A 20,870-nucleotide genomic window follows, 5' to 3' on the forward strand; every position below is an offset into this window, starting at 1 on the left:
TTACTATGTAATCATTTTACATTTAAGTATCAAAATTAAAAAAAAAAAAACTGCTTTGTGTGCAAAAGGAAAACGCACAAAAAACGCGCTTTTTTAGGTCCAGGATAGTTAGTTTCAAAAACATTTATTTTTAAACACTTTTTAAAGGGATTTAGAAAAGTATAACAAATTTTGAAAATGATCAATACAAATTAATAATGTTATAATTTTTTTTTAAATATTTTTTTTCACTGAACAGAGGGATACTTGTATGGCTCCGTTACATGTCCCAACACATTTCCTCCCATGTACTTTTTCATTTATTTACTCAATGCAAAAAATATAACAGATTTAAAAGTGAAATTTGGATCACTTGATGTTTTTTAATAGTTTAAAATAATTATGTTGTAAAATAAAAAACATACATAGCATTCATAATCTTTTGAATCACTGTCAGTCTTTCTTGTATCCTCCATTCAGGATCTAATTAAGTATTAGAATTTCCAATAGATAACAGTACTGGCAGCTCATTACAAAGGTTTAGAATCACAAGTAGCCCTTTTCAACTCTGGGTCTTCATAGTGAAGCTAAACAACTTTGTGCAAAAGAATTTCAGCACTATTCTCTTTGAAGTCAAACAGGTCCTTAACTTTGTGTATCCTCGGTTATTGAGTTAAAAAGGAAAGAATTGCTTGTGTACTAATTTTTTTTTAATAGTTAAAATTGAATCACTTTTTTTTTAGTAAATTCCAAATAACATGTTGCGTTAACCGTAAATCAACACATTGTGCATAGCAAAACCTAAGAATTCGTATCCTCCGTATATGAATCCTCCGTTACAGTATAGATGTAATGGAGGATATACAATGAGAAATGGAGCATACAACATTTTAAAAAAATCCATTTTAGGAAAGATGTGTGAATTTTAATCAGTTCAAATCGTGTTCCTCATACAAGATGCAAGTGTATTTAAATGAAAAGTTTAAAAATAATATTTAAAATATATATTTACTATCCGGTATCCTTCGTTCCAGGTCCAAAATTTTAAGTACAAGAAAAGTTACAAAATAATCAATAAAGAATGTGACTAATTATGTGAGAGTAAAAAGGGGCCTAAAAGGACCAATATAAATTAACTTTAAAAAAATTGAAGATTATTTTTTTTACATGGAATTTCAGCTTCAAAAACCTATATTTTTTGTATTATCACCCAAAAAGGGAATATTGATAGTCTGGCATTACTTTAAAAGCCTTTATGTATTTTTTACCTTTTTTTTTTTGTCATTCTCAAAGTAGTTTGTCAAATATTGAAATTTCAGGTTAATTAATTTATATATATATTTTAGGATCTTGGTTCTGCTGCTATTGTTATTCCATTGATATCTTTACTTGAAGCTATTGCAATTGCTAAAACATTTAGTAAGTTCTGTTAGTGACTTCTTTAATAATTTAATATAATTCTTTAATAATTAAATATACCTATATTTTTTACATTATCTACTTCATGGAAAACAATAACATCTTTTCATTATTCATTGTCCTTTTTTCAAATATTGTGGGAGTAAAAAATAATCAATAATGATTATTTTGTCTGATGTACTTGACTATTTACATTGTGAATTTTAAATGCATTATTTTCCCTTTCTTTTAGCAAGGGGAATGAAATTACAAGCTACTCGAGAAATGATAGCCCTAGGTACAAAAATTTATACATTTTCTCAAATATAAAAATGTGTTCCCTTTTTTATAATCCCTAAGCGTACGATGATAATTAAATTTTAATTGGTGCAGCAAAACCAACACAAATTTAAAATACTGGATTAAAAATTCATTGACTCTATAATCAAATAAAAGTAAATCAAGTTTTAATTTGTTTTTAATTTTTTGATTCTCCTAACATTAAAATAAATGTATGCTTTTGTTTGTTTTTTAGTTTTCCTTAACTCTGTTTCTTATCAGATATTGAAATAGGTTGTTACTTTAAATTGCAGGAATGGGAAATTTAATGGGCTCATTTGTATCATCATATCCAGTCACTGGAAGTTTTTCCAGGTAATTTCATTTTAACAATTATTATTTTGAACACTCCATTGAAAAAGGGTGTAATAGCATGAATTATCCCTTATAACTTTTAAATAGAATGTATATAAGATATTAACCCGATTACTCGTTGTGTTTTTCAATTTTCAATCAGAGATCTCCATGAAAATGTTTCACTACACCATTTGAGGCCGTGAGAAGCAAAGGGATGTAAGTGGACATTTTTAAGTTTTGAGTAAAAGGAATATAAAGATAATGTTCTAGGTAGACTTTCATTGAATTTTTTTTTTTCTAAATCATGCTGTACAGCAGCTCCTACCAGGGCTACTAGTACTATATCTTGCCCCAAGACAGAGAAGGGGTTCACCTACTATTTGCACTGGTTATCTCCAAATTTTTAATTTTGCCTTCTACATCTCTTTGCTTCTCACTGTCTCATTTATTTTTGCTTTTAAAACTTTTTGTTTCTTACAATAAATCTTCAGCTAATCAAGTTTGCCATTTAGTTGAAGACATGGTAATGACTCTGGTACTTTTTAGTTTATTTAGACATTGAAATTTATTTTCACATTTAAACTAATGCGTGAAGAGAAATGTTAGTAAGAATTTTAAACATTCATGACTGAATTGTGTAATTGGCATTTAAAAACCAAATAGGGTAACAGCACCTGTAACAGACAAGGGTCCAATAACAGACAGTCATAAGTTTGGACCTAAATAATAAGAACTTTAGGTGGATAAAACTGATGTTGCTGCAACCAATGACGATTGTACAACCATTTAGTGATATCAGAGTGAACTTAATGAGCCAGCTGGTATTTACAAGGCAGTGGCGGAAGTTATGAACAGACACCACAAGGTTTGCCAGTGTTTCATGTTCATTTGAATTTAATAAGGTTTTAGATCTAAAAATAAAGAACTTTTGCTCATTTTGAAGAGAAAAGGAGAATTATCTCCATTACTCATCCTATCTGTTACTGGGTATCATCAGAATCATCGATGTCTGTTACTTGGGGTCGAACCTTTTTTTTGAAATTGAGCAAATAAAAATAGAATTAACTAATTCAGAGGATCCAGAAGCAGCCAAACCTTAGATGAGATGTAGTTGCTTGAGGAAAAAAAAAACAGTTTTAAAAGTCTAAATACATAAAAAGGTTCAGAAAATTGAATTAACCTGAGAGCGATGTCTTAAGCATGTCTGTTATTGGTGCCGTTACCCTACATGAAATTGCTCATTAATCTGAGAATGACCCATATAATATGTACTTTCTCAGCAATTAAAAATTTTCCTGTACTCATCCTTCTCTGACCAAAATTTTGGAGTTTTAAGTCACTAAAAAATATTTTGTTTAATGCTCAACTATGCAAAATAATTTAATTAAAAGTAATCCGGAGTACTGGAAACTATCTTAATGGAAAATGTCTGCTCTTTGGGGCTTTGTGCATCATTTGAAGTTCTATTATAATTTTAAGTTTTACTAAAAGATAAAGTTTTAAAAGTTATCTGTTACATTTTAAGCTTCTAATACTATAGAAATATTTCTAGTTTTCATGTTTCAATTTCCTTCTTAAAAAAACAGAAAGTCTGTGTGCCTTTCCCTTCTATATATTTCTTGTAGTCTTAAAAGAAATTGCTAAAAAAAATGTATAACTGCTACTTTATTTATATCTTCCTTTAAAAATTAACCTCTTTTAATTCGTTTCAAAAACTCTGATTTCCTAATAATAACTATAAAATTATTTTTAAATTAGATCAGTGATAAATCACACAAGTGGCGTTAGAACTCCTTTAGGCGGCATTATTTCAGGTACAGAAGTTTTCCAATATTTAAGAAATAATTTTGAAGATTTTTTAAATAATTGTTTCACATCATATTTTTTTTCATTTAGGAACTTTTGTTTTACTTGCATTATGCGTGATAACTCCATCATTTCATTATATTCCGAAATCGTGTCTTTCTGCAATCATATTTTCTGCTGTGATTTTCATGATACATTTAGAAGATATTCCAGCCATGTGGAGGACTAATAGTAAGAAATTCTAATTATAATTTGCATTTGATTTTAAGTGTATCATCTAGTATACGAAGTTTTAAAGCTTAAAATAAAAAAATATAAATAAATAATAAACTGGTTTTATCAAAAGTTGTTCTGAATCTGTTCCCATTAAAAATAAATTCTCCTCCCCGCTCAAATGTGAAATTTCAATGCCATTATGAAATTTGTCCTTTCAATGTCTAAAATTTGTGATAATTTGTAAAGGGACACCTACTAGGTAGACCATCATAATCCCTAACTCAGATCTACAATACCTAGCTTAACCACCCAGGGATTGCGTCATAAAATTATTAATTTATGTAATTTGATTGTAATTTTTAAACAATAATACTACCTGCGAATTTTCAGGCTTGTTATATTTGTTCAGTTACCCATAAAACTCAGTATTATTTTTCATTTTTTGACATGTTTTGTAAAAGTTGATCTTTAAGGAATTGGTTTAATATCTGCAAATTGTATAGTGCTTAAGACAAATTAATAGTCAGCTAGAAAATTGGCATAAATGTTTTTTTTTACTAGTATAGTTAAATATGTTCAACCAGCACACATTAGTTTTTTGTTTTTTACAAATAGCTAAAAAGTTATCAATATTATCCATGTTGGTGAAAGTTTCTAATATAACAGGGCTGTCCAACTGCAAATAGCCCACAGGCCAGAATTCCGGTCACTGATCACCTGGCGGGCCACAGTTTGAAAAAGTTGAACAATAACCTCTTACCTCTTATACAATAAAAATTAATAGTTGAATTATTACTTATAAAGCAATGAAACAGAAGGATTATAAAACAATTTGCTGACATTTTAATGGGAAAACCGAGACTGATCCGCCTTCTTTACAAGGGCAGGAATGTCAACATCGATGTTTGTCGTTGCCAGCCGAAGAAGGTCTAAGAATGAACTGTCGGAGCAAGCTCTCAATTTCTTTTTCGAAATCAGCAAAGGCCGTAGAGTCGGTGGCGGGGGGTCTTTATTTTTAACGAATTTCAGGCAGGTTTTGCTTATCTGAAATGTTTCTCTCTTCCCTCCCTGTATCCCCCTGCCAACGCAAGCCATCTTATTTCTAGGAATTTGTTCGAACACCAGCGTGCAGGGTAGGACTGCTTGACCTTGACCTGTAGATATCCTGTACCTTTTTCTCCCAATGCAATGAAAGGAGTAAAAGAACGATCAAGAGGAAATTTTTGGGGACCCCGGCTTGACCAAGAGTGGTAGTTTCGGATTCTTCTTGATACCATAAAATGTCGAAAAAAGAAATATGCTGAATAGGAAGTTGGTGGGCCGCATGCGGCTCGCCAGTTGGACAGCCCTGTAATATAATATAGTAAAACCTACCTTTTTGAAGTTGAAACCTAAAGTGGTGGAAGGAAAATTGCAGTTACTCCTTTCTGTTTGAAAGGAGTTTTTTTCATCTTCTAATTATTTATATGTGAGTATGTATGTGTGACTGTCTGAGTAATATTAAAATCAAATTTGCACTTTTATATTTTTAATTTGGATTTTATGTGTGAAAATTTCAAGTACAATCTACAGTAAAACCCCGATTATCCGCAGAATAGGGTGGCACAGTAACCATCGATAAGTGAAAGCGTCAGATAATGTGAATAATAGGTAAAAAACATACTATTTACTATTTGTCTACAATAGCTAAAAACTATGAATAACACTTGACACATATTTTTAAATTTTTGCTAAAAACAGCACTACATTGCATCTACTAATATTAAATGTAAAAAATATACGTATATTAAATCTAAAAATGAACAAAAATGCGATCATAAATTTAAAAAACATTTAATGACTGTTAAAAAAATATTTTTAAAAAATTGCCAAAAGACCTGCGAATAATCAGACCGCCCATAATCAGGAGTTTACCGTTGTAGAAACAACCATTTTGAAGTTGAACACTTAAGTGATATGAGCATTAAATACACATGGTGTTTTTCATGAATTCATATGGTTCAAGACCTGATGATCTTGAGCTCTGTTTTTGCAGTTCAACGCAACTGATTCTTGCAAATTTTTTGTCAGAAATTTAGTCACTATCCTAGTTAACACTTCTGAAAGAATTGTAAATATTCATGCATTTAAAACCGATAATTCACTGCATTAAGTCTAAAACACTCAAAGTTTATTGAAAAAACTGAAATATCAGTCTTAAATCAAGTTTTGCAGTATTGTGTACTTGTAGACTAGATTGTGTACTGAATAACAGTCATTACAACTACTGTAGTTCTTAACACTTAATCATAACATTTGAGTTTTTTTTTTTTTTGAATGGAGAAAACTTCAAAAAGAAAACTTTATATACTGTGAAATAATGCATACAAGATATTTTTTTTACAGTAATAGCACAAAAGCACATGGTGTTGGCAAACATTAATTGCAATAAATAAAGTGTTCACACATTAATTTGCATTCTTACCTGACTGGATATTGGGTAATTTTAAGTATAGTAAACTCCTGACTATCAGCGGTCAGATTAGCCACGGTTCTTTTCATATGTATATTTTTTTAAAACTATCATTAAATGTTTTTTAAACTTATGATTATGTTGTTGTTTCTTTTTTGCCTTTTACATATATTTTTTTACATTCAGTGTTAGTAGATACAATGTAGCTATATTTTTAGCTATAATTTAAATGTATCTGGGAGCGTTATTCATATTTTTTGGTTATTGTATACAGTAGTATCGTTTCTTACCTATTATTTGGATTATCTGCGGTTTTTGCTTATCCACGGTTACCGTGCCACCCTATTTTGTGGATAATCAAGAATTTACTGTAGTAATTCAAGTTATCAACATCTTTTTAATGGTTCATTATTATTTTAATTAAATGCAGAAGTAAATTAATTTTCTTCTTAAAAACATGTGCTTATGTGCATATGAACATTTCTTACTTTCTTCTTTTGCAGAGCTGGAGCTCATTCCATTTTTTACAACATTTATTTGTTCATTCACACTTGGTTTAGAGGTGAGCCCATGAAGTTTTTACTTTATATGATGTAGAATTGGTTAACATTAACAAATGAATCAATTAATTTTTATGTTTTGGTATAAAAATCGCAAAGAGTTGTTTCATGAATGTAAAAAAAATTTCAGTAATGGAAAGTAAATGTTGGTTTTATTTGAAACACTTTTATTGAAGGAAATAAAATGTGTAAAAGCTATGTTTTATTTTTTCCTCTAATTTTTTAAAACATTTCTCTGATCGAAAAATTTTATTAGTTTAATTATTTTACTAGTTTAATAATATTCTTCTGTTGATTGCATTTGTTGGCAAGTTAAGCTTAATATTGACAAGTGTCTTTTTTCTGATCAAAAAAAGTCTCCCGACTTTTTTCATCAGAAAATTGGGATCAAAAAAGTCTCCCAACTTTTTTGATCCCAATAATCAAAACCTCAGTAAAATGAGTTTTAAGGTACATTCTAAACCAAAAACATAGTAGATTTTTTCAAAAAGCTGATTTTTTTTAAAATTAGATTTATTTGAAGACAAAGCTTTTGAAGAAAAAAGAAAAAGAAAGGAAAATTATTATATCTTCTCAGGGCTGTAAAGCTATATCTAAACTTTTCTGCTTTTTGTTGGTTTTATTTAAATTGTGTCATTATTATATACCTTTTAGGGAAGTATAATTTTTTACTTTTAGCAGCAAAAACATTTTTTTTTAAATTTTTAAACATTCACCGTCATTTACCAAGAGGATTATGCTGGAATGGAGCACACATTAACATAGCTGAAAGCATTGAAATCTGAAAATTAGGGAGACAAGATTTGTAATAAATTGCAAAGTATACTGTGGGGATCATTTTATGTGAAAACTTTTTCCATGTTAAGCATTTTCGTGTTAAAGGTAACTGTAATGATTTTTTAAAATTAGTCTTATTGTTAAAAAAAATTAGTCGTCTCTTTGAATAGCATGATTTGTTTAGTTCATCACCAATCATAGTTTTCTTTGGAAATAATATTTTTGCTTTTATTCAATGAACAACTTTTCATCAGTTTTATAAAACTTCTTGAGTGCATTCATTGTTTAGATTTGAGCAAACGCAAATAACTCATTAGCTAGGAATTTAGTAAGAACTAAAACAATAGTTCAACTGTTTTAATGTTATTTCAATTCAAGTAAATATGCTTACTTTGTGTTTACTTACTGAATATTCGTTTTTACGTTTCATTGTTACTATCTTTTGTTTTCTAAAAATATCCAGAAAATATTTTATGTGTTGATTCTTTAACAATTTAAATCCTAGCACCGTTGTCACTGAATATTAAGAACAAAAACAAAAAGCAAATTAGTTTTGATATACTTACTAAATATAAATGTGCATAAATGATTTCTTTTTTTTTTTTGGAAATAGAAAGAAACATCTTATGTTGTATTAAATTGTACTTTTGAATGAATTTTTTTGGACTCTAACCTATTTTTTTTTTTTTTTTTTAGTATGGCCTTTTATTTGGAGCAGCCATCTCACTTGCGATTCTATTATACAAGCAAAATAGACCTGATGTACCAGTTTCTATCAAAAAAGTATTATTTCCAATCTTTTCATATATATATATATCATTCTTTCTTTCCCTACTTTGATTTACCATATCAGGGCCTGAATGAGACTTTTGTTTCAGGGAGGGCTTTAACAAACACATTTCTCTTAAAATCTATATGATCAATAAAGTTTTATTTCATTGCTACATTTTGTTACAATGGATTATTTAAATGAGGGGTTGCTGCTCTAAGGGAATTAACATCAGCTTATGTAAATTATCACATCTGTTTAATAAAGGAAAAAATCTCATCTGCACACTGCATAACTTCACTCCGTTAGATAGTGGATGTCATTTCAACAACTCAAAAGAATGGAGGCATGTACTCATACATGCACATTTTAAGTATTGTATTTCACTAGCATTCTCGTACCCGGCATTGCTCAGGTATTGGAATTAGTAGGGGATAACAGTGCTTGGTGCACCTAGTTACGAAAATCCTCTATAATAGTAACTAATACCCATAATGTTTTCTAATTTTGGGAGGGTCTCAGAAGATTCACATTCTAAATCAGTACTATGCGAACGAATAATAAATAGCAAAAAATCACTCATTTACTTTTACGATGTGAAATAAAACTTAAATGCTTTATATATTTTATCTGTGATGATGTTCTCAAAAACTTCGTTTCCAGTTTTGAAAAGGTGAAAGCAAAAGACAGAAACATTATTATTTTAACTGAGAAAAGCCTCGAAGAATCATGTGAGCCCGGTAGCAGAAACTGCGAGACGCGAGACGTGCGTCGCAGATTTTTCAGCGGCCTGCAGATAATTTTACCAAAAAAAAGAAAGAGAAAAATTAATAAATAAAAGAAAAAAAAAAGAAATACAACTTGGCAAAAAGATCGTTCGGAGTTAGGTTTTTTCACCGGAAAAGCGATGGATGCTTCAGCATTTCAGCTAGAAACATAGTCGCCATATTTGGTCATTCATAAGATCGAAGTAGATAAAATGCTTAAGTGCCTACATTTTCCAAAACACAGGAGAACTGGGTATTTCATTTAACTGCAAACTAAAAAAATGACTTAAAATGTGCAGCAAATCTTTTTTTTTAAATAGTTTTCATGAGAAATGAAAATTTTTATACTAAAATTTCACCTTATCCTCATTGCTTTGGACGCAAAAGCGCTAAAAACTTTTCAACTTTAGTGTAGTCTCAAGATGATTTTTATTTTTAAATTATTTTTAGCAACAAATTCAGAAATTAAGATCCTAATTTTTTGCGTAGTCGCCATGTTTGGTCATTCCCAAGATGTTGGTACGCAAGACTCTTTAAGTGCCTACGTTTTCAGAAACGGAATTGGATGTTTATTGCAATTCATGCTGTTGAAAATTGTGCAAAATGGGCCATTTTTTCGGATAATTCTTAATTATTGTCTTGAAAAATGCAAAACTTTAACTTTACAATATTATCCTATATTCATTGTTTTAGAGGCTAATGTCCAAAAATCTGACTATTTCAAGGATTTTGAATCTCTCTCTATTACTACTTTACAAATTAAAAAATCAATTTTTAATCATTGAATTTTTCGCGGAGACGCCATGTTTGGTCATTCGTAAGATGGAAATAGACCAGACTATTACTTGCTTTAGTTCCCAAAAAAAGAATTGGATCAAGTTTTGATCAGTTTACTTCAATACAAACTATTGAAGGTAACTTAAAATGTACAATAAACCATGTTTTTTTTTTTTTTTTAAATTATTTTCATGAAAAATGAATTATTATCTGCACAATTGTATGTATTTGATCCTCATTGCTCTGGAAGCTCTGCTATAAACTAAAACATTCATCTAAAATGCAGTTTCCTGCCAACTTCTCATTCACTAATTATTTATTTATTCATTTTTTGAAGAAAAAAAATTCAAAAACCTATTTTAACTTGAATTTTCCACATTTAAATAAATATGAATTGAATAATTGTTTTTCACAGTGTGCAGAGTTCTATTTATTTTTATGAAAGTAGTGACCCTCCCCCCTTTTTATACTTTAAAACTCGGCGAAGGTGGGGGCCCAGTGTGGGGGCCACTAAGTTTTTCGGGTCTAGTGGCCACTGGCCTGTTGGAACATATCTGAATCTTGACCTTTCAAAGGACTTGTGTATTTTATGAAAACTTAAAATAAAACTAATAATAATCCCGCAGATTTTTTTCAACTGCCCAAAATAGTGTCGCAGACTGGCTAGAAAGTTTCTGCTACTGGGCATGTGAGAAACAAAAACAATATCAAATTCAAAATGCTCTATCGGCCAAAAGTTGAAATAAGTACTGAATAATGATTTGAATGGAGGAAAGCCTTCAAAAATAAGGGATTTAAATTTCATTTACAAGTTTTAATTTCACTGAAATTAAGGGGTTTTAATTAATTTCTCCTGAACTAATTGATATTTTGACAAGTCTTTTCTTAATGGATACTTTCGTAATCATGTGGACTAGAGGTGCGACATCGATGGCAAACATCGATGTTAGAAATTAAAACATCAATGTTTCTAAACATCTATCTTTTTATCAATGTATAACATATATTTTTGAATATACTACACTAATTTAAGCAATACAAATGAATACGTATCCAAAGAATATTGAAAATACTGAACCTCAAATCATGAATATAATTTAATAAGAATAATTTAGCAACAACTTGGTATTAAAGTAGGACAAAAATTGATAATAAGACAAGCACTGATTAATACAAACTAGTTATAGTAATAAGGAAACATTTTCAAACCGAATGAAACTAAAAGTAAATTTACATCAAAAAAGAATTTAAGAAAAAATGTATCATAACACTTACTGTCAGTTGAATAATGAGAAAAAGTTGTGCTAATTATTTTAAAAATACAAAATTAATTCTAACAATTATTTTTAAGAGCAAAAAATATGTGTTGTACTGTTAGTTAATAATTAAACACAGATTGTAAGTAATAGAGGGACGACTTGTTTGGGGAAGTCGATAAGTAACCCCAAATATTGGTGTTGACAGTTTGGAGAAAAAGAAGTTTGTTTACTTTGTCCCCCAAAAGCGCATTTCTCTTTTCGCGGATATCCCACCAGTCAGAGAAACATCTCTTTCCAATGGAACAGAAGTTGCGATCACTATCAAATACTTTTTACCAGCTCCGAATTTTTAAAGTTATAATTTTCACCGTAGTAGCATAGAGGATTTTCCTTTAGTTTAAGAACTGGAGCCTTGAAATAGACTGCAAGTTCTGGCACCAGACTATCAGTGTCAGGTTCTTCCAATAGTTTTGACCTCTTCCTCGCTCTTTAGTTAATCTACTATCTTGTAGTGATCTTCCCAAAAATCATTCTCTACACACAAAAATTGATCTTATAAAATGGGTGCAAAAAATGATTTTTTTGGCAACTTCATACGTAAACTTAATTACCTAGCGAGAAAATTGGAGCAAATTTTATGATAATTTTCAATTAAAATGCAAAAACAGCAACATTGAAATCAAAACATTGATGGTTCAAAAACATCAAAAGTAAAACTTCGATGTTAAAAACATCAATGTTTTAACAAAAACATCGATGTTCCCAAAACATTGACATCGATGTCGCACCCCTAATATGGACATGCCTGCCAAATTTCAAGTCTGAGACTTCAGCGGTATTGGCTGTTTGTTGGTATATATTATCTCAGGATATTGATTTTTATATATTAAGATAACACTCTCTCTTATAAAATGTGTTAAATATAGAGTTTGGCACTTTCAAAGTTAAAAAATTTTTGTTAGTAGTATTCAAAAATGAAATACTGTATTGTCTTGTAGAAATGTTTTTCGTAATAACTCCTATAAAAATAGAATCTGCAGGCAAAGCCCTGAATTAGTACAATTATTCAATAGTTCTCATTTGGAATAAAATCTATTTCTGTCGTAATGCAGAACCTTTCTGTTTTTGTAGATAGAACAGCACTCCTAATATATAGCAGCAAGTTACCGCCCTTAAGCCAGGGCTAAGGCAGGAACTACATGTAATATACCAGACAGCCCGGTTTGGAGTCTGCAGTGGCATGATCGGTAGGGCATTGAACTCGTAGCCAAAGGATCCCTGGTACAATCTCAACCAGTTGAAGATCCTCCATGTTTGTTAATGGTGACTGGGGCACATTAAATATATCGTGGTCACAAAGTCCTTCAAGTGAATCAATGCCTCTTGGGATTATGGACCAAGGATTGATCGGCTTCTGGTCTGGATAAAAGATAAAGAGCTGTCTTCAAGCCATCCAACCCATTAAACCACAAATAGTAGTAGATACAGTGGACCCTGTTTAGTGTGAAGTATGAAGACAGCCTGGTTATCACATTCAGAGATTGCAGAGGTCCGCAGTCTCTGGATGTGATAACTGGTGTCTGGTACATTGCATTTAATCCTAATATGGTTAGTCAAACTTGATTTAGAACTGTATTAAGCTAGCTGAAGTGTGAATTCAATTTCAAATAATACTAAGACACATTAAAATCTATACATTTTTATTGACATTTTATTTACAATTATGTACAAAACTAAACAGCTTGATTAGAAAAGATTACATTAATTATCACTAAGAAACTTTACAAGAACATGATTTTTTTTTTTTTTTTTGTGCCATTGATTTTGAAATGTTTGCTCAAAATAAAATTTCACTGTTCTATAGGGAGAAAATGGTCATATGTTTATACACGTAACTCCAGAGAGCAGCATTTATTTTCCAAGCACAGACGATTTCAATGGAACAGTGGCAAAAGCTTTATATAGTAAGTAATTATGTCACATTTTGTAATGATATATCAACTGTGTGCAGTTTATTGTATAGTATATTGTTTTTATAGGTCTTCCTGATATATCACAGTGTACAGTTATCATACATGGAGATCACTTAAAAGAACTTGATTACAGCACAGCAATGGTAATAAAAATGTTTTTTAAAAATGTATTGCAGTGTTCTGGACACTCAGCTAGAGCGTGTTGAAAAGTATTTTTGATACTTAATTTTAAAAGGTCAATTTGTCATTTATTTAAGTGTGTGTTGAAAAAAAAAAAAAAGATTTGAAAACTCAACTAACAGCAATGAGTTCGTAGAACTGTGTTGAAATAAAATGTTGATCATTTTAAACGCTTGTACAACAATATTTAAACTTTTAATTTTATTAAATTTAAAACCTGATTTGTTGAAACTAATCATTAACTTTATCTTAAAAATTTTCTACAATTTAAAGCAAAAGCATGCTCTAAAAATAATAAATTTCCAGATAGATTAAAATAAAAGACTACATTGATTAAATTATGCATAGTATTTCTTTCTCAGGTTTTCAAAATTTTAATAATAGACTGGTACTTTTATACCCCCTTTTCTTATAAAACAAGTCACACACAACTATAATATCAACTGTCACTGTTTGTTAAATTAAAACTGTTTTATTTGTTAGTAAAATGCTTGAGAATTCATTTGACATTTTAAAAGGCTTAATTTAAGTTTTCTCAAATAATTGGTTAAACCTATGTCTTCATTGATAATTCCAGGTTTTCCATTAAACTATTCTGCTACAGCTGTTTTGACTGAGACAGCATGTTATTGTCTTTTTTGAATGCATAGAAAAGGTTTGGTTGATGTTTTTTAAAAAGTCAAACATATTGCAGATTGTATTTTATTTAAAGATACCTGTTTGCTGGTCCATCGATAGCGAAATATTTTCTTATCTCCTCTCATGATACATTTGGGAATCCTAGTTTTTCTTTTTTTGGTATAAATTACCTCTAAGTTTAGTCTTTTACAAATGAACAAATTTGTTTCTAGAGGTTTTAAGGCTTTTAATAAGTTGTAATATTCATAAAATATTCTATCTATGTGTGTATAGTATATATAATTAAGTAATTATAAAATGCTTCCTATAAATTTTGTTTTTAGGGCATCAAAAACATGGTTAAAAGTTTGGAAAAGGATAATATCAAGGTTCTACTTAAGATAACTAAGGTATGTATGTATATATATATATATATATATATATATATTCATTAACAAGTAAATACAGTCGAACCTCCATATATCCAACTTCCACATATCAAAATTTTCTGTTTATCGAAATCCCAGCAAATTTCTATGTTCATTATATAGAAAAATTGTTTCTATATATTGAAAAAATCTCTATATATCGAAAAAAATTCCGAGACAATCGTAGATCCCCCCCCCCCCCACTTTTAACTCTTTGTTCATGAAAACTGAAGGTTACGGGGAAAAAATTATGTTCACTAAAGTTTGCTACGAAACTCATAAGGAATCTGGGGTTGAGGGGCGTGTAGATAGGTCGTTGTTCTGTTCTGGAGTTCTTATTCCCTTAAGTTTATTTCAAATCTTAGTTTTAACCAGTAGCACTGTAAAATCAATTTCAAGTTATCCCTTTTCTCTGTTGATTATCATTCCTAGTCTTTTTATCTTCAGTAAAAATCATTCAAGTTGGGTAGAATGATTTTTTACTTTTCTCTTGATTACATTGTCAAAACGAAAATCCCCCTTATGTTGCGGATCAAGTTGAATTGCCGAAGAATGAAGATGTATAAAAGCGCAAAAATGTGTAATTTCTGTTAATTTTTTAATTATTAATTTTCATTTAATCCAATGCTTGTATAAATTAGAAATAGGGTTTCATACACAAAAATTAGCTTTAATTTTAATGTTTTAGGAGATTTTTATTATGAAATAAGAATTTCCATATATCGAAATTTCTAGATATCTATTTTTTTCCAGCAATTTGCTACTTCAATATATAGAGGTCAGACTGTACATAAAACATATTTACAATAACAACACAAAGAAGTATTTTACTTCAAAATTAAAGGTAATAAAAATGATTGCTATGTATTTTTTAATTTTTCTATTACAGCCTTCAACTATAAAAGCTTTTAGCTGTTTAGAAGATTTTGTTTTTATTTGCAAGCAAGAAGAAGAATTACAAAATATAATTCAAAGTATGTAAGCTACTTTATAGTCTTGTAAATTTGAATTCAAGATAATTCTCGGATTGATCCATTTATATGAAAATATTATTACATATTTATCCATAACAAATTGAATTTCAACTTTTATCTTTCTACATAATCATTAAAATGAGCTGGTTATATCATTAGTTTGAAGCTGATGAGGTTTTAAAATTATTAATAAAATTCAACTTATTGTCAAATATTGTTTGTCCAGAGCTTTTACTCTAAATTATTTAAATTACTTTTTGGCACCTTTAATATTTTAGTTTAAGGTACATAATAGTGGAAAAGTGTTCTAAAAGTTCATTCATAAATGATCTCAACTGTAAAATAAAATATTGTGAATATCAGTCTTAATAGTTAGCTTATTAAATATAAAAATATAGAATTAAAAAACATTTTTAACATAAGGGGGAAAATGTGTCGTCTTTCACTATTATTACAAGAATAATTTCTCATATGATTGGGTTTGAATGTTGTGATTCTAACAAGATGTAGAGAAAAAGCTGTTACAGAATGGATTTTTCTGGCTTTATCAAGTCATATTAACAGAAATGTTTCAGTGAGTTGTTTTGATTATAATCTAATCAAAGTTCAATAATTAAAATTTCCAATATTTGTTTTTACAAACATTATATTATACATTCTAAAATTGAATTGAAAAAAATTTTACAGTTAAGATTCTTTTTTTTTAGGAACAGAGAGTTGTATAGAAGAACAAGAAATAGCCGAAAGCTCAAGTGCTGATATGTTGTTAGCAAAAGGGGTATCTCAAGGCAAAATGGAAGACCAACTGGCAAATGGAATAACTGTTGAACTGGACAATGCAGTTGCGAAAGACCATGACCGAGATCTTTAGCACTTAGTTCAAAACGTTCATTTTGAATTATAGTTTTGTTTATCACCCTGTGAAAGTTTTATTTTTATTTGTTAAATTTTTCAAATGTTATTTTTTTTATGAAGTTTAAATAAATTTTTTTATGCATATCAATGAATATTTTTTTTTCAATCGATTGGCAACTAATTTACACTGCAAATCAACAGTATTTCAAGATTTTAATGTCTTTAATAAAACATTTTCAAAGCTAGTAACATAATTGGTACGTTCTGAATGGATTTCTAGCTGCTCTTGAAACAAGGTTCTCAGAACAGGCAGAAATAATGGTAAGATAGGTAAATCACACAATCGAACCTAGGTGGATAAAAGAAAAAAATAGAATTAATAAAAATCTTACAGATGATAGAAGTTTAGAATAAACATTAATCATTTTGTAAAGTTTTGTTTAGTGATGTTTCATCAGATGTTTGAATACATACTTTAAAAAAATATACAGTCAAACCTCAGTATCATGACACTATCAGAGTTTAGAACATGGATCTCCAACTTCCAAGTGTTCGAGGATTGTTGCTAAAACCAAAAGGTTTGGTGGCTGTCTGCATAACTATAGTAACTTAAATACTTCTCTAGGGTTGGGGTGGAGCATGGTAATGAATGTTATAAAATGGAAAAAAAAGGGGAAAGAAGAAAGAAACAGTGCTGAAAGTATTTGAAATGATTAGTGAGAGGTTATCGGCTTGCAACAAAAATGATGTTCACCTCAATCTTTGTCATGGAAGAGTCTCAACTACTTTGCATATGAAAGACATTTGAATTTGGGAACAGAATTAAATTTCAGGAATGAAATTCTAACATTGCTAGATATTCTTTTTTTTTTTTTTAATCTTTAAATGATAATGATTATTAAACTTTTGTTATGATGATAAATTTTAGTTAGGCTATTTTTAATATTTCTTTTTTTGCCCATCTTATTTTTGCTAAATAACAAATTAATTAATAATTTTAAAATTTTTAATGGAATTCAAATAATGTAGTTTTGGAGGACAAGGCAAAAACTTCACGTATTCTTATTTCATTCTTCATTAGGATTTGCTTACTTTTTTAATAAAAAAAATTTTCTCTCTTACTTTTCATAAAGTTGATTTTTTAGTTTAAAAAAAAAAGGTTTTCCGTAATTATCATATAGAAAGAAAATGATTAAAGGATTCTTCACTTTTGTCCACAATCTAATTAGATTCTGACAGCTAATCCTCCCCTTTCAAAAAATTGAAAAACTTTAATTCTTTTCTATACTTTAAGGTTGTGTAATATTAGTCCATCTAATGAGGGTTGAGGGGCTCTTATCACAGAAGCTTGCAAGGACCAACGACAGTTCACAGTAGCTATGATCTTTCTTTTCTCTTGCTACTTTTCCCATCTTGTTGTAAACTCCACCTGCTTTGCATTCCTATGTCCCTCATGTCAAAGACTGAAATTTATCAGTTTAAGAACCTATGTTCACGCCCCGCCATTCTTGAAGTGGCTTGCAAGAACTTTAATAAAACAGCAAACAGGTCTGTCACCACTTGTCAGAAATTCCTACACAATAAACTTTTCCATATATTTTCAGTATTTTACTGAAAATATTTCAATTGTAAAGGAAAATCGATCTTGTCTGAGCATCTCGAAGTGTGGTGGCAACCAGAGTTTCACCAAAAGAGGCTGCCCTAAAATTTGAAGTCACTTAACACTAAGATTATATGCCATAAGTTCAGGACTTGAAAAAGTGCCGTGACATCTGGAGTGTCACAAGAAGGAGGTTTGACAGTATTATCTCAGTACCAAAGTCCATAATTAAAAATGCAACCAAACAGTAGCATATCCAGGATTTTTCCAAGGGAAGGGTATGAACATAAGATGATTTTTAATGATATATATATCTATATACAGTAAAATCCCTCTAATGCGGACACTAACAGGACACATTTTTTTGTCCGCAATAGAGAGGTGTCCGCAAGACAGGGGTTTAACAATGTTATTTGCATTGGAACTGGGGAATTAAAAATTGTCCGCATAAGAGAGGTGTCCACCTTTGAGGAGTGTCCGTTAGGAGGGGTTTTACTGTATATATATATATATATATATATATATATATATATATCATTAAAAATCATCATAAGAAGTTCACACAAGTTCACAATTCAACCAAAATTTTTGTCAAGGGGGGGGGTTAAACCCCCAACCCCCCCTTGTATACGCCACTGCAACTAAAAGAACATCACAATATTATAGACATCTATATCAAAAAATATCACATACTTTCATAAAATCAAATGAGCATGCTATGTGTTTGTGGTTTGATTCTTGTATGACAGGCACAGCCAAGTAGCGTTTGCTAAAGTGGGTCATAATGGTATATTGTGCGTTCATCATTTCTGAAATTTCTGCTACTTGTGATGGAGTGCTGGAATAAAAGAGTAAAGTACACATATAGAATCCAATAAATAAGCTTAGTTAGAGATTAACCATTTTTAATTTAAAGCTTACCTTATGAAAATGGTTATAAGATAAGCAAGCAGTAAAAATGAAAGAAAAAGCTAGTTCTTTAGGAAATACAGTCAAACCTCGATATAAGGTGACCCTTCGGGACTTCACGAAACTGACCTTATAAGCGGGGTGACCTTATAACCGAACAATATAGATTTTATGCCATGTATTTAAGGAATAAACATGTATATGCATTAATTCTTTTTAAAATTTAAAACATTCAAAATTATCAGTAATCAGGTTGTAATAGTTTAATAGATTTGAATGAATAAAAACTTTTGGAATCAATAAGAAATTTTAAAATGATTTTTTAGAACTGTCATGTAGAGTAAAACTGCTATCAAATATGCCTAAGCAGAAAACTGATGTACAATTTATCTAACTTAAAAATTATCATTAATATTGAACTGATAGATTTTTTCTTTAATTTAAGCACAATGGTTTTGTAAATGTTCTCGGAAAATTTGCAGCTTTGACTTCTCATGATTGGTAAAATAGTACACTCTGAGTGTCCTCGTTATTACTTTATAGTTTAGTGTCACTGTCGTATTACTCCTTTCTACTGCATTCGGTGTAATACATGCTACGTTAATAGGAATACGGCTTTTCACTTTTTAAGGATCGTATATCGCGGACAATTCTTGGAAGTGACTCTATTAAGTACTGAAATCATTTAAAGAAATCAGACAGAAGTGACCTTATAAGGGATTGATGTATTAAGACTTGACCATATATCCAATTAGACATAACATAGAATTACTATTCAATGAGCCGGAACTTCAGAAAAGTGATCTTATATGTGAGGTGACCTTATAAGCGAGTGACCTTATATCGAGGTCTGACTGTAACTATTTTGTATGATATTGATATGTAGTAGAAATAAATTAGTGTGCAATGAGAATTTTTGATGATTTTATTAAAATCATTATATAAAAAAAAAACTTTATTAATAAAGCACTTAGCCTGCATAATCCCAGAATTTGAGATTATAATTTATTGCTCAGATGGCAACTGTTAACAAACGCCACTGAAAATTTCAGGAAGCTTGATTTGTTGTGATTAATAGTGCACGTTTTTCTGACCTTCACTTAACATAACTAACCACTTAACCACCCCACTTCCTTTATCATATAAAATTTTGATGAAACTGCCAACATATAACTAGAACTATCAAAATGGGGCTTGTTGTAGAACTGAAATCTTCCTTCATTCAGAAGAAAGGAGATTTTAAACTGACAGAAAGCCCAACTAAATGCAAAAGTGAGTTTAATCATAGTATACATTAACTAACGGACTTGTCTATAAACAATATTCAAAAGCATAAATGCAGCAAACAGTCTGAAATGCTTTCAGTTATGTTTTTTGCTGACATTAAGAAACTGGGAATTTGTTTTCAGCAAAGTAGTGGTGGTGAATTTTCAACAATCTTGGCACCACCGCCAAAAGTTCAATGAAGATTTAAAAATTCTTCCAAATAAATCAGACTATAAAAAAATATTTTTTTTCTGTTATAGGTGCGCATTTTTAATTTTAGCGAAATTCTTTCATTTTATTCATTGCCACCCATTAATAAAAACTACTTGTTTGGTGATACAGTACAGTATTTTATCTTCTTAATGAATAGTAAAACAAAAAACCATTAAACAAAACATGAATGTTATTTTCCTTTTTTCGCCAAGAAGAATGTAAACAAGTCACCAAACATAGCAATAAAAGTAAAATAATCCTTCAACTCCTTTGATTATTGTCAATCTAACCAAGAGACCACACACCATAACCCTGTCGGAAACTTGTCGAAGCATCTAATACAGAAAAAATATTTGATTATTCTGCTACAAGATATATTTTTAGTTTCTGAAGAGAAGACTGTAAAGAGCAGATGTTTTGCACAGGTTTAACTAGTATTAAGTAAAATATTTGCTATA

The 20,870-nt window shown here is 29.8% G+C and overlaps 2 protein-coding genes across 3 annotated transcripts in view; one reads left to right on the forward strand and one right to left on the reverse strand.

Moving 5' to 3' along the window:
• LOC129226003 (sodium-independent sulfate anion transporter-like) overlaps positions 1–16,579 on the forward strand; it is a 39,692-nt gene extending 23,113 nt beyond the window's left edge. For both annotated transcript variants that reach the window (XM_054860576.1, XM_054860577.1), the window contains exons 9-20: positions 1,326–1,398; positions 1,631–1,675; positions 1,971–2,031; positions 3,772–3,827; positions 3,910–4,050; positions 6,991–7,049; positions 8,521–8,607; positions 13,261–13,360; positions 13,436–13,512; positions 14,512–14,577; positions 15,485–15,569; positions 16,277–16,579. In XM_054860576.1, coding sequence (XP_054716551.1) covers positions 1,326–1,398; positions 1,631–1,675; positions 1,971–2,031; positions 3,772–3,827; positions 3,910–4,050; positions 6,991–7,049; positions 8,521–8,607; positions 13,261–13,360; positions 13,436–13,512; positions 14,512–14,577; positions 15,485–15,569; positions 16,277–16,440 — 1,014 coding nt within the window. In that variant the 3' untranslated portion in view covers positions 16,441–16,579. The remainder of the gene's footprint in view (positions 1–1,325; positions 1,399–1,630; positions 1,676–1,970; positions 2,032–3,771; positions 3,828–3,909; positions 4,051–6,990; positions 7,050–8,520; positions 8,608–13,260; positions 13,361–13,435; positions 13,513–14,511; positions 14,578–15,484; positions 15,570–16,276) is intronic.
• Positions 16,580–16,609: 30 nt separating this feature from the next.
• LOC129226002 (zinc phosphodiesterase ELAC protein 2-like) overlaps positions 16,610–20,870 on the reverse strand; it is a 55,153-nt gene continuing 50,892 nt past the window's right edge. The window contains exons 21-22 of the mRNA XM_054860575.1: positions 18,718–18,862; positions 16,610–16,773 (exon numbers count right to left, since the gene is read on the reverse strand). Coding sequence (XP_054716550.1) covers positions 16,630–16,773; positions 18,718–18,862 — 289 coding nt within the window. The 3' untranslated portion in view covers positions 16,610–16,629. The remainder of the gene's footprint in view (positions 16,774–18,717; positions 18,863–20,870) is intronic.

Source organism: Uloborus diversus, chromosome 7, assembly GCF_026930045.1.
Source record: "Uloborus diversus isolate 005 chromosome 7, Udiv.v.3.1, whole genome shotgun sequence".
Classification (NCBI taxonomy): Eukaryota; Metazoa; Arthropoda; class Arachnida; order Araneae; family Uloboridae; genus Uloborus; species Uloborus diversus.